The 14,824-nt window shown below is 38.9% G+C and overlaps 1 protein-coding gene across 1 annotated transcript; it reads right to left on the reverse strand.

The window, feature by feature from the left end:
• Positions 1-350: 350 nt before the first annotated feature.
• Positions 351-14,551, reverse strand: mbtps2 (membrane-bound transcription factor peptidase, site 2). The gene is made up of 11 exons (XM_017414141.3): positions 14,238-14,551; positions 12,305-12,453; positions 11,904-12,042; positions 11,220-11,323; positions 10,492-10,619; positions 7,020-7,138; positions 5,770-5,950; positions 4,813-4,919; positions 3,615-3,816; positions 3,185-3,260; positions 351-1,317 (listed from the first exon to the last, which is right to left on the reverse strand). Exons 1-11 carry the CDS (start codon positions 14,310-14,312, stop codon positions 1,095-1,097), a joined length of 1,503 nt encoding a protein of 500 aa, XP_017269630.1. The 5' UTR covers positions 14,313-14,551; the 3' UTR covers positions 351-1,094.
• Between the last annotated feature and the right edge of the window lie 273 nt (positions 14,552-14,824).

The following is a 14,824-nucleotide window of genomic DNA, read 5'->3' on the forward strand; positions in this document are numbered from 1 at the left end:
GACCTCAGAGTGAACTTGCCAGAATGTGCTTTTCCCAAATTAACACAAGAATGAACTTCAAATTGTTTTTTTTTTTTAAATGGCATTTTGACCCTTCCCTTCCTCTAAGATCATTGCGGATGTCTTTCCGACATGGCATTGATGGAAAACACCTTACATTGCAAACTGTCAAGATATCTGTATTTACAAAAGGTGCTTACCTTGGCCAAAAACCATTTAATCAATGTATGACATAAGCATATTTTGGCTGCTGATTAATTACTTATATTTCACCAGGACTGTGATTTAACGGGCAACACAATCTCTTCGCACAATAGCGGAAATCACATTTGCCATTAATGAACTCATGATTAAAAAAAGCGCACAAAAAAAGGGTATTTTATTTCACAATTTTGACAAATTACCTGTTACAATCAGATGGCAGACAGTGGCAGGTCAAGTAAACACAAAGAAGCTTTCGGAGAAGTTAGGAAAGCGTGAGCACAAAAGGTTATTTTCCTGCAGTAATGCCTGAAAAGGATAAAGACACTTGATTTGACTTAATAAATCTGTACAACATCCACGTTCTTACAGGCTGAAATGGACAGAGGTCCTTTCAGCTAATTAGGTAATTCATATTTGTTTAAAGAAGAATAATAGGTAGTGCAATTCTCCCCCAACAGTGAAAAGACATTGCAGATTAAAGAACTGCCATGCATTCAGAAATATATCCCTTCGAACAAATTGTGACACTAATATTTCCATTGTATTATTTTAACAGCAAAATGCGGCATAAAAACGGGGATTTTCCTCACCTCCGAGCACAAACACTTCACAAATTTTAAAATTAAACAGCCATGTGTTTAGTCCAAGTGCATTACTGGTTTTGTATATATGTGCTTCTGTATTCGCAGTGGCAACAAGGTGGAAGAATAGTTCTCAGTGTCGGTCCAGAAACGGTTTAAAGGTTGAGCAAATTTCTGCTTAACAGTCTGGAGAAAGTAGCAGCGCTGCTGTGCGACGCCGCCCGGTTCCTGTGTGTTCACAGCTTAATGGTCCGCACGCGTCCATCTTCTCGTCCACTTTCGTCTTGACGGGTGAGCGAGCCGCAGTCGCTACCGCGCCGTGACCATCCACAGGCCCAGGGCCACGTTGGCCGCTAACAGGGCGCTGCCTGCCAGCAGGAGGAAGAAGCCAATTAGCTCGCGCTTCTGACGGTCTGTCACCACGGTAACCAGCGTGGCCTCCAGCAAGGCGTTCAGCATCCACTGACCGTCCAGGGCGAAGCAGGGCACGGAGTTGACAACTGCTAATGCACCTGAGAGGGACACCACGTATCTGGGAGGCGGGGCAGCTCAGGAGAACACACTCGAAGGGATTACGCGGAAAACAAGAAAACACAGCTCTCTTATCGAATTCTGAAAACAGTCCGAGTGGAAATAAAAGTTGACATTAATCCACTTTAGCCTGTCAGATGCTTTCTGACACAGCAGTTGCACACTTTTAGATTTCTAATCAACCCATTCATATATACAATTGGACAAATAAATATAAAACTGTGCTCTGTACATGAACAGTTTTATTATCCGCATCCAAACACCAGTGAGTAGATGACACTTTAATGTGTGGAGGGGTGGAGAATCGAATTACTGATCTCCTGTTTGGCACAAAAAAGTCTGTTGTTTGTTTGTTTGGTTGGTTTTATCTACAGCAACCATCTTAGAGTTTTAGTGCCACTTAAGACCGTCCTATCAGCAAACTGGTGAACATTAGCACCACAACTGCCCACTGACCTTTTCATCTTATTTGACTCCAGTTTGAAATGCAATTCCCCCGTTTTTTAAATTTGATTTTACCTGTGACATTTTTTAAAATTAATATTAATCCTGTGGCCTGAAAGACTGAAAACCAGAGAGGGGCTGTGTCATCTTCAGTTGTAATAAATATTTGTTAATGAATAAAACAAATACAGTTCAGGCATATAAAATGCTTCTTGTATATTGTAGAGGTTTTCAAAACCCAAAGGAGTTAGACTGAAATAGTTTTAGTGGCTGTAAATCTCTAAAAATATAATTTCTCTCATATTATGCACTGCAATTGCCTTTTTTTATTCCCTTCCTGCATCACCTCGTGTTTCTTTATTAGGCAGCTCGCTCTGATTAGTCAGTGGTGGGGTGTTCTTCATCATTTCATAAAGATGAAGAACACTGCAACTAATTATGCATCATGCAAATAAATAAATAAATAAAAGTTACAAAGCAATGTGATTAAGTAAAATAAAAACCTGAAGTAAAACTGAGGTGTTTGAGTTTGTTCAGGAGGACAAACTGTGGGCCCAGGCTGCATCTTTACTTTACAGATGGAAAAAAAACATTTCTTTACTGGCTGCAGCTGAATAAAACAATTCTACTAAAAGTACTGCTACGCTTAATAAATGCAGCACAAATCAATATATCTCATCCCATTCTTTTTTCTTTTAAACTTTAAATCACACAAAGCAATATCTATTTCCATTTTTTTTTAATAAAGTTGCAAAAAAATCTAATTTAAAAACTGCTGTGTTTGTCCTCAAAACGACAAGTTGAAAATCGGGAACATCTGAAAATCACAGCAGAATACGAAGCAGCTGCTGCGACAGCAACGAAAGGAGAACGCTGCCTCCTCCACGATGAGTGAACTTTATAGGACACTTTTATAGAAATCAAAAAAGCAAAATACGTTCTTCTGGTAAATGAAAAGCTGAAATAATATTGTAAAATACAATATTGCTGAATTCAACAGCTTTCAGCTTTTATTTACAAGTTAAAGCTGCTAAACTACAGATCTTTGCCCCATTATATTATTCTCTGAGTCAGGCTTGTGTAATTAACCTTTCTGACTTGTGTTACTTTTAATCTGAAAGTGTGTCATTCTGTAAATGACACCACTTTCAATCTAAAACACCGTGTTTCAGCCAGCAGAGTCGAACCCTCCTTTGAAGAGCAGACAAGAAAAACCGCAAATCATTAAAAAAAAAAAAAAAAAGAGCAACTAAATTGGTTTTTAAAAGTGCTGACCTGCAGTACAGAGCTACAAAAGCCTTGTGAGCTTTTGTAAAGTGCAGTGATTTCATCCAGAGATAATTATACTTAGGAATATTTCAAATACATACATCCTGAATATAATAAAACCGTTGTGTAGCAAAAGAAAACTATAAAAAGGATACTTGAGGAAGGTCTCCAAGAATATGGGCAGGTCCAAATGGAGAAAACCAAAGCGGGGTACAAAGTTGGTCAGACTCACTGGCAAGACACAACAGGAAACAGAGGCCATAATTTCATGAATTTGTTATAAATGTGCGACACGTCTCCTCCCAGTCATTACAGGAGTCAACCGAACACCTACAGGATCCAGTCAGCAGTAATCATGTGCATATTACAGTTTACGGTTTCACTGGAGGTGTTGCAAACGTACTCGGAGGGCGAAACGTCTCACACAAAAAAAACATTTTTAAACTCTAATGCACATTTTGCGCAAGACGCACGACTCAAGTGATAACTTCTCAGTTTCAGAATCAAAATTTAACGACCTGTTTAACTTCGTCTCTTTATTGTCATGTCGCTTAGCAACAAAGAACATAACAACCGTGTTCGTACCGGCGTGCTGCAGGTGCGGCGGGTACCCGACGAACAGCATGTGCGTGTTGGGCGGGTGTGTGACCCGGATGAAGCGCGTTTGGTTTTCCAGAGAGGGTGTGACACAAACGCTGGCGGCGGCGGTGGAGTGCTCGGCACAGTCGGCGTCAGTGTGGCACACTCTCGTGCCCGTCACCATTTTGCGCACCGGAATACAAGCGTACTGCAGCCAGAGAGAGGAAATACAACTTTATTGTTCTTTTCATCTTTAAACAACGTTTCTCATTCCTTTATAAACTTTTACATCTAATCTATTTCACCTATTGGCTTATGGGCAGAATAATTCAAACCATTTATTTTTGTGATAAACCTCAGCAGAAGTCGTAGCTTCCTTAGACCTTAAATGCTTTTTTTGGACAACTAAATAAAATTTCTCGAGAGCTTACACAGCATGACAAACAGTTTTTAAAATTCGTTTAATTCTAGGTGAGTCATTTAGATCCCACTGTTGTTAACAACCTCTTCTCGAGAAGCGGCGCAACAAGATTCGGACAACTGCAGACATTTTATAAAACCCGAGTCCCAACTAGTGGCGTGAGGGGTTTTTTTGTGCCGTTCCTGGCTCTGGCGTGTGAGGCTGTAAACGTCCCCGCTGTCACTTCCAGGAATATTTGCTGTGGACGCTGGCAGACGACAAAGATGATGAAGCAGAGGCGCGTTGGCAAAGGCCTTGGCTGCAGCTTTTATTATATGCGTCATTATGAGCAGAAAGTCAGCCAGTTAATGGCAGTAACAGAGAGTGGACATGTTAAAAAATATATAATTTGGATTTAAATGTTGTGTCAGGGATCACACAGGACAACATTGAGCACATTTCAACAATAAATAGGAACTGTGATCTGATTTAGATGCAAAGATATAAAGACATTGATTCCTATTTAGGTTTTTTATTATGCATAAAGTAATAAAGACAAGAACAGCGAGTACTGAAGCTGTCAGTCAGTCTACGATTATGTAACAAAAAAAAAAATAGGAAGAACACCTAGACAGGCTAAATCTGTATGGTATCACACTTTGGCACAGCGCTGCAGTAACAGAGGATTTTTGTTTTCCAAACGAAACAGGAATATAAAGGGACAGAATAGAGGAAGTAATAGAAATGATGTTGCTCAGAGGATGAATATGCCATAAAAAGCCTATGTGTGTGTGTGTGTGTCACCTCTCGTTCTCTGTTGTTCCTGCCCTGTGATTTGATGTAGGAGAAGCAGAGGTCTGTCAGGCTGTTGTTGCGGCAGCAGTCCATCGTTCCATCCAGACGCTTGAAAGCTAGCAGCAAAAGAGGAATAAACATAGTTATGTGGAAAAAAAAAGACACAGACTGAATCTCTGGAAATAGGCCGCATGTCTCTCAGTTGGCACAAAAAAAAAAACAGACAATAATAGTGTATCACACACTGCTGACTCCTGATTCATCACCAGCTTCACTCTGTCTAATAAATAAACTGCAAAAATACAAGCTGCACCGAGGAAAATGTCCTGCTGAGAAAGTCCGGCTTGTAGGGATAACCAAGAAAGCCAAAATCAGTACAATTAAATTAACTTGTTGCGTAAAATAAGAAACATATGATAGAGGTAAAGCAAAATCACTTTCCATGTGATTTTTGTTTAAAGGAAAACAAACAAATTCTGGCTGCAGCCAGAATTTGTTTTCATTTTTTGATAAATTTGGTGAGTTTGAACAAAGAGTTTCAGCGATGCCTTCAGGGACAAGAAAACAGCAGCTCATCTTATTTTTATATTTGGAAAAAAAATGACTGAAACTGCTGAGTGATTGAAAAAAAATCAATGATCTGTTAGTGAAATTACATGATTTTAATTATAAGTGTTTCTGTTACTATGTGAAATAAAACACATGACATAATAAATAATAAAAACCACTGCAGGAGCTCTGATTGGCTGATTGTTGAGCTCTTATCTTACTGCTGACCAATCAGAGCTGCTGTTCAAGCTCTTTGGGTTTGACCCAATTTCATTTTTAAGTGGTGAAATTAAATATTAACAATTAGGTCAAACGTATACATTAAAAGATGTGACAGATCAGCTGACTTTTATATCGATGACACATTCATAGAGTCCCAGTTTTGGTTGGGTTTGGTTTGGAGAAAGATTCACTCACGTCGTCCGTGAGCCCAGCTGGGCTGCAGGCTGGCAGCCGGGACACAGTATCCTGTCTGCGGGGTGTGGGAGAGGTGAGACAGGCAGTTGGTCCAGTCCTCAACTCCCCTCACGGGACAGTCCTCCAGCCCTTTCACAATGTCCCCGACTGACAGACCCCTGGGTCCATCAGCTGCAGAACCCTGGACCAAGAACACATGGACAAACAAAGCACTTGGTTCAAATGGGGATAAAGGAAAAAAATAACTCCTCGTATATTATTAGTCAGAATTAGTCCTGTAAGCCTCAGCTGGTAAGGAGCATGAATTGAGAAAGGAATATTTTTGCAAACTGTTGTAAATAAGCTCCTCAGCAACATTCAATATATCAGTAATTTAGCTAATTGATCTCCAGAATATATTTATATTTATACAGGGTGACTACATGTTTGGGAGTATCACAATTGGTTTATGCAAAAAACAACAACACAAATACATACATATATAAATCTTGATTTCAGAAACCGGAACACCACGTAGTAAAGAAAAGATTTATCACATTAGAATAAAACACCAATTTAAAAAATATATATTAATATCTGCATTAAAAGTGTAGGTGTTGTGGTCGCTTTAAAAAAAACAGTCAGTATTTTTAAGATAGGGTTGTGGAGAGTACTTATTAGCAGTCAGTATCTTACCTGCAGTGACCAGCAGTGGGAGTAATGTTGTTTTAAAGACTTAAGGAGAAACTCTTGTAGACGAGCGAACAGCTTCTCAGACCAGGACCCACTTGAGGTTAAATTTCTGCCCTCAAAAACAACTCAGTCAAAAAGCTTCTGGCAGCTCATCTTCATGATTTATTTAAACATTTTACATCGTGTCTTTTTTATATTAGGTGGATATATTAGAATGACTAACATCCAAATCCTTTCCTGATTCGGAAAACTGAGCTAATTGATTATTGTCTACAGCAGGTACGCTACTGACTGCTAATCTATACTCCATATAACCCTCTGCTACCCCTTTAAGAAACAGCTTTGCATGTTTGGCTAACAGAACAAAAAAAAAAAACTAAACTAAACTAAGATGTTTCATTTTTAATTACAAAATCAGGCTAAGTGTTTCAGTTTAAACCTTAACGCTAACATCATCAATGAGCAGACTGATCAGACATACTGATCTGCTTCATGCAAAGAGAGTTAAAGACAAAAATGTCAACTTTTTATAAGTTGCGCAGGACGGTTATGCCACACAGAAAACTGGCAGCACTGACCTGAACAACCTCAGTGACCAGCGCTCCCACTCCGGTGGTGTACACAGGAAACAGAAAGACAGGCAACAGGAAGAGGATGGCCAGTGCCGCCACGCACAGAACAAAGTTGTGCCACACACCTGGAGAAACACAAAAAATGGATTTCTTTATAATTACAATGTCAAAATGCATTAGAATTTTGACTCTTTTCTGTTTTCAGACTGGATATTTTCATCAGTTAGTCGTCATTAAAAGAAAAACCTTTTGTTTTATTGCTGAAGGTGTATGCTGTGCTGGATTAAAAATAACTTTTCCAGTATGAACAGGAGGAACAATAACAACCTATAACCACAAAATTGTAAGGATCCAGTAGTTATACCTTTACAGCACATAGGAAGGTCATCCTAAGATCGAAAATAAGCACCCTTTACAGTAATTTCATCACTTTTTTATATTAACTTCATTAGTTTTTCATATTTCCAAGAGAATTTTTTGACAAATAGGCTTAAGACACTACAGTAGCAGCAGGATGTCATCTAAATGTCCCGTGTAAACTGCTGTGACCGCCTCTTCCATGTTCTCATAATCTGCCCAAAGGATGTTGTGGTCAGAGAGTAACCGCTGCTGACTAAAAATAGCCGTCTATACCATCTTAATTATGCAAGAAGACCCAGTCAGCCGTACACAACCGCAGGAGAAAAGGTCTCATCATCAGATGAGGTCGAGACAACTTTAAGATCCCGCCTCTCTCTGGTCAGGGGAAAATTAAAAGCCAGAGAAACAAGAAGTTCTGTGGAAAGTCTTGGAAAGACTGAATTACTTGACTGTCCCGAAAGCAAAGTCACGGCTTAGAATTTTATAAGAAATAAGGTAGAAAAATTAGCTTTAATGTCAGGCATGTAAAATCAGATTTGATTCATGAGGTAAACACACCGCTGAAGGTTTTTTTCCCCCACTACAGGAGTAAATCATCTACATTTTTTTTGTCAGAACAAAAAATAAACAGCGTGCCATTATATCAGCACTCCCCTGAAGGGAGCAGCATCCTCCTTGCTTTGGTGAATCACGTCACTCGACGTCTCAGTCTTGTGTTATTCTCTTGTCAAAGAAGCAGGGAGGAATTATTTGTACTAGATAGTCCCAGATACCCACGTTATCAGAGAGGGTCTGCTGAAGAATGCAAACAGCGCTGGGGAACGCAAGCCGTTTAGCATTTTGGCATCTTAAAAACGAGCCCAGCTGGTCAGGCTTTCAGAAAATCCTGCAGACTTTTCAGGGATGGAAAGAAAGAAATCGCACGCACCCTCAAATGTTTTGATTGGTCAGAGCCGCTTTTGGCAGCAAATTAATACTTGGCAATTAGTCGCAACGTTCTGGCTAGCTGGTACAATGAACGCTGGAACATTTCTCAAAAAATAAACAGCAAAATACAACATTATTGTCTCTTTTTGGTACGTTGTGCTTTTAAGTAGGATAGTTCAGGTCTCTTGAAGTAGGGTTCTGTGAAAAGGTTAAACAATTATTATCTTTGAACAAATAAAGTTTAATTAATATGAGTGGGGCCAAGACCAAACTGGATTGCTGTTGTCTTTAAAACAACCCAAATCTCAAACATTTCATAGCAGTTCATGCTTTTTTTACAACCTCTTACATTCTAATTAACTAACAAACTGTGTAACATAAAATGATTGACAATGTAAAGGATTAGAAAATAGAGTTTGCTTAAACCGCAATTAAATTTGTGAGATTTTTTTGTGTTTGTTTTAGGATGGAAGCAATCCACGTTGAACTGGGCCCGCCTCAGACCAGCCGTTAGCTCATCGAGCCGATTGGAGCAAACTGGAGCAACACATCAGAGTACTTGGCTTTTGCACAATGCTGCTGCCACCTTAAAGGTGAAAACTGGCCCTCCACTTTAACAGGCGAAAATACAACTCATGAGAGATTTGCTACAAAAATAAATAAATAAAACATTGTATATAACACTGCAGTACTGCTTTGAAACTTTAAAATAATTTAATATTATGGCCTGTCAGGTAAATAACTACATAATGTACCTTCTAATCTACAATCATCAGCATTATATAAAAAAAAAATTTGTTTAGTTCATCACATTGGACAAACATTGACACCCGGTGGCCTGATGCGTCTCATGCAGACACACCTCTCCTAATCATCACATTATTTTATGAAGCTGCTTTATTTTGCTATATTGGTTATGTCTCCTGTGTTAAAGTTACAATAAACCAATAAAACTTTTATTATACAGTATGCTAACTGGCATGGTGGGTTTACCAGTTGCTGCAGGAAACATTAGATCCTTTAGCTTAGTGGAACAAATAACAGTGGTGGGGTTTAAATTACTCCAAAACAAATTAAATCTTACTTTATTACACAGATAAGTAGGAGATCACTTCCATTTTTATTCCATTTTAAATTTTTATGACTGTTATACACGATGACAGAACAAAAAGCTCCTAGACAGATTTGTGGCTTTAGCTTCTTTGCATTTAAAGAGGTCAAAGTCTCTGTTTAGAGAAGCAAACAAAAACACAGATCTATACTTTTATGTTTTCTTAGGCATGACTGCCAATATTTCTGACTCTGAGCTGTTCCACCCTTACACACCCTCCCGTTCCCTCAGGTCAGCTGACCAGTTGTTTCTGAGACAAAGACAAAGCGTAAGCACAGAGGGGACCATGCTTTGTCTGTAGCAGCTCCCAAGCTATGGGATGACCTTCCTTTGGGCACAAGACAGGCCTCTTCACTTGCTGTTTTTAAATCCCTTCTCTTTTCTTTGGCTTTCTGCACAATCTGATATGTTTGGCTTTGTTTTACTGTGTTTATATTTTAAGTATTTTATTACTGCTTTTATATCTGACCTCCTCTACTTTATGATTGTATTGTATCATATGATTGTGTACAGCACTTTGGGCCGGTGGGTGTTTAAAGTGCTTTATAAATAAAGTTGGTGTGGTATGGTATCAGAAGGGGGCGTGGTCAAGTTGCTTCACTCCACTGTCCAACCTGAGGTCAATGAGAGCGCTACCTGCAACAGGTAAGATAATAATTGTACATAAGCTTTCCACAGAACTCTACTTCAAGAAATTTTAAGTTTCACTTTAATGCTGTTTAGATTTCTATTAGGTTTAAACAATCTTAATCATCAAAGTTTGAGTTTATGACAGAGTACCTATGAGGTCTTTGTGTTGTGTGATTTCTAAGCAGAAACTGCATCTGGCCTTTTGGTGGCACCGACAACTGGGAGAAATCTGTCACATTCATGCATGGATAACAGTCTGCACTACCAATCAATTTATTAAGCTGCAATTTTCCTAATTGCATGTGGATTGATTTGATAAGATGCAGCTGTCTGCTGTTCAGCAATAAATTGTCCTAAGTGACCTTCATGACCAAAAAAATAAATAAATTGCATAAGCTGGCAATTATTCAAGCTGCAGTAAAGCGCGACGAGAGGATTAAAAAGTTTCACCTGCACAGAAGATGCGGAGCTGCTGAGTCGGTGATATGAGGTTCAGGTGAGTGGTGAAGAGGTCCACAAATGCGCCCGGGTACAACACGAACACAAAGATCCCAAATCCGTTCACTCTCACCTGCTCCCTGTGGAAGGAGAGAAACAGTTTACACTTTTAGACATGCCAAACTGTAACAAACATACAGAAATAAGTCTTAAAAATAAAGAATAACACCAAATTGTAGAAAAAAATACAAGATATGGTTTGAAAGCGGAGTATGAGAGCTACTCATGGAAAAAAAAACAACTTCTGTGGAGCTTTGTTTAGTGTGTCTGAGTACACAAGCTTTTTATCCAGAAGCAGTCTGAATTTAATTTGTGCAACATGTAGGCTAAAGCCAACCTTATGTAATGTTATAATCTTTGTTTATAAAGCCTACAAAACGGTAAAGCATCAGTTTCACTACTCTGTGAGCATATCATTGCCAAAGACTGAATGTGTTAAGGCTGTTCACCATCCACACAGGCAGTTTTCTATATTTACAGACACAACTGAAGCTTTAAGAAGGCATTAAGACTGAAGTTCTTTGGACAGATTTACTACATCTAAATACGTGATGAAGCAGAGGGCCTAAATTCAACAAAAGGCTTTAAAAGCAACATTTTTGGTTGAAAAATCTCAAAAGGATTAATTGATTTCCCACCCGTTCACTTCCTAGAGGAGCACAGAGGCCTCTGAGTGTTACCTCAATGCTGCCACAGCGTGGCCCAGCTCGTGTATTACTCCGCTGAGCAGCAGAGCGATGAAGAAGTAGGCTAGCTGACTGGTGGGCAGATTGACACCTGGGACCTGAAAATACACGAGAAGCCAAAAAAAGAAACAGAGATCTGAAGAAAAAAAAAAAACATTCTTACACAACATTTTACTAATTGAGTAATGTATGGTGTTGTATTTTCTCTGCATATCTAAAAAAAAGAACATCCATTTATTTGTGCGTTTAAAGCTTTCTTTTAATCACCTTCTTCAAAATATTAATTTCATATTTTTACTGAGCGTGTTTCTCTGTGACGGCTTAGTCTCCTGCTGGTCTATGCGAAGCGTTTTCTGCCCCTCCAAAATTAATTCTGGAATATAAATAACCTGCTAATAGGTTCCCATGAATCACCTGCAGAGGTTCACTAGATTGAGTGCTTATATTCATCTCATAAAAATTAATAAAAAAGGAAATAGAAAAGACCTTTTTTCATAATTTATAGTTCCTTATCTGCTAAATTGTAATCAATATCTGACACTTTTAAATGAAAGGGAAACAAATCCAAACACGTTTAGCAGAAGTAATATTTGCAGCCAGTTGATGAAACGAAGCCTGTTCTGCCTGTTACTTAACTTGCCTTTAACCAGAAAGGTGAAAACCCTTAAATCCACGTACCACCACCTGCAGCGCCTGTTCGCCTCCTATACGAGGGTTGTCAGTGGTCATCTGAGCATACGTCTGCTGCAGGGTTTTTATCAGCAGAATCACTGATCCCACCATGGCTGCGATACCAAACACAAGGCCGCCGTTGAACCTCGGAGACATGGAAATTTTACAAATTATTCTTAAGTCGGTTAGGTGGAATTCTTGCACCCATAGAGATGAACATTTGCATGAAATTACAGCTTACGGTCAAGTCTTCGCCATTTTAAGACAGGAATTATTTACATTATTTCCTCAGAGGGTCATTAACGAAAAAAAAAAAAAAAAAAGCAGAGGCCTGAAAGTGCGGATGAGAAATTTCCAGAAACGACACCGTTGGATTAAAGATGGGTTCATAAGCGAGGGATTCTCACCACATGTAGAGGGCTTGGGGGTTGATGCGGGCGCAGTAGGCAAATAGCCGGTTGAATATGGTCGTCTGCCATCTCACATGGAAAGGAGACACCATCAGCCCCCGACTGGCGAGCCACGACTCATAGCTGATCCTGTGTGTGACGGACGACTGCAGAACAGAAGAACACCCACAATAAGAAAGCAGCTTTGGTTTTTTTTTCCTCCTCTCCTATTTTTATATTGGATACAGTTTTTTTTCCAAACATTGCCCCAAGCACTGCCCAGCACAAGAAAACTGGTGACAACTAGAGGGGGAAATTTTTTTTTTTTTTAATTTTCTGTAGGTTTGTATTCCATTAAGTCAGTCAGACATGAACCTCTGTTAGGAAACATGTTGGTACAGTGTTTGAATGCCCAGAATGCTAAAAAAAAAACAAAACAAAAACCCAAACATTCTTACTGGCTTGTATTGCCATTAACAGTTTCCCTGGTTACTGGGCAAATGATACTCATTTTCCAATTTGCAGCTGGAAGGCAGTCAAGTTGGGTGCAGCATCATTCCCAGATCAGAGTTCAGAGACAAATGAAACGCAGAAACGGCTCATTATAACTAGAATGGCTGCAGATCAATTCACTTATTCAAGACAGGATTTGCATCCTATTTATTTATGCTAGTGATTTAAATAAAATAATAATAATTTACAGACTAGCATTCCCTAATGTCCTCCTGACTACCAGTAGTTCAAATTTGTCCCCTGTGGAGAACATTTGTGAACCCTGAATATCTCCCACCCACTACATACTACTGAATTCACGCCTTTAGGCATCTACATTTAGGGCTTTTCAATGATACCAAATGTGAAGGGATGGGGCTAATTATCTTACAAAGATTAGGGAATTTAAAAGAAATCGTGTTTGGACTAATATATATATATATATATATATATATATATATATTTTGTGACATCTCACAATCTGTTAGTGGTGACAATGTGTTGTGAATAATCCTCAGGTATCTGTAAGACTGACTGATTTTTAGCCATTTTTGTGTTTGCTAATGTCAATAAGCTGTGGTGGCAGTCTTGAACTGGTTTGACTCCAGAAGTTCAAAGTACATCCAATGAGTACTTTCCAAGAGTTTCATCGAAATCCATTCAGTGGTTCTATAGATATTTTGCAAACACACACAAGCAACCATTATTACATGTCTTTTTGTGGCAGGCCATAATAAATGCACATAAACACAAGATTGAGAAAAAGGAAAACTAAAAAAAAAACAATTGGGTATATCCATAATGTGGGACAAAATTGTAACAAACTGCAGTGTTTACATTACTGTAAAACAAAATGACTGTATATTAATGGATGCATTTTAAAGGGGTTTATCAGAGATACATTACAGCTATGTCTTGTTTTGATTAAATACAATTATTTTACAGCTTTACTTTGTACACTACCTAAACTACAGATGTGTCCTAGTAACTAAAGTTGACAGCAAGTTAGTGTATGGTTTTATTCTTTTTTTTATTATCTTTTTGTTTGCTTGTCTTCAAGGACATTTTTAACAACACACATTGACTAGTATGTAATGAGAAATAAAAAGAGTCAAACCTGCTGCAAAGCAAAGTCTCTGTGGCTTTATTGTATAAAACTATACAGCTAATATTTGCCACAGTGCACCTAAATATTAGTAGACTATTGGCTTAGCTCTTCCTACATTTGTTATAGACACCAAAGTGCCTCACGTTTTACCATTTTGTTTCTGAAATACCACACCTGGAAGAACCTGGTACATCATGAGGATGATTAAAATGACCCAGGGTCAGTCAGTGTTACTGGAGCTCACAGACAGCTAGCTGAAGCTGCTGTGGCTCGTTAGCAAGGCCTCCACCCCCGCTTTCTTAAGTTAGCTGAAGGATAGTTAGATCAAGTAACAGGAAGTTGAATGTTTACCCTGAGTAGCGTGTCGGCCAAGTAGACAGCACACCAGCCGGCCATCACACACACCAGCAGGGACACGGGGATCATGATGGTGCGGCTGTCAGAGGACGCTCCGCGGAACCGTCGAACCGAACAGCAGCGCCTCCATCGCTCTCTCCGCCTCTCTGTCAGCCACGCAGCTTAGCCGCGGTCAAAGGCCTTTAAAAGTGCGCAGAAATGTCCACATTTTTTAAAAAAGAGACGTACAGAGACACACTGCTGGGCTTGCTTTCATAGACGTAGCGACAACAACCACCGCTTCTTCTTCTTCTCCTTTGTATTTAGCAACCAATCAGCGCACTACCGCCACCAAGTGGCGAACCACTACTACTACTACTTTTTATATTGATTTGAATGTAAACAAAAAATATGACAGTCATTAAAATGTTGGAAAAAAAATCAAATTTAAAAAAAGCACAGGCTTTTTATAACTTCAGATTTAAGTGTTTGTTTCTGTGTTGGCTGCATACACAAAAATACATTTTCACCTTCATAGGTAAATTCGTATTAATTTGTTTCTTAGTTAGAAAGTTTTAGTTCAGAAAGAAATTAAAAAAAGA

This window comes from Kryptolebias marmoratus, linkage group LG21, assembly GCF_001649575.2.
Source record: "Kryptolebias marmoratus isolate JLee-2015 linkage group LG21, ASM164957v2, whole genome shotgun sequence".
NCBI lineage: Eukaryota > Metazoa > Chordata > Actinopteri > Cyprinodontiformes > Rivulidae > Kryptolebias > Kryptolebias marmoratus.

Coding starts and splice junctions, on each gene's coding strand:
- mbtps2 (XM_017414141.3), bottom strand. CDS start 14,312: ATGATCCCCGTGTCCCTGCTGGTGTGTGTGATGGCCGGCTGGTGTGCT. Junction 11,324..11,903: donor AACAGGCGCTGCAGGTGGTG/GTACGTGGATTT, acceptor GTGTATTTTCAG/GTCCCAGGTGTCAATCTGCC. Junction 4,920..5,769: donor CAGCTGGGCTCACGGACGAC/GTGAGTGAATCT, acceptor TTTTGCTGCTAG/CTTTCAAGCGTCTGGATGGA.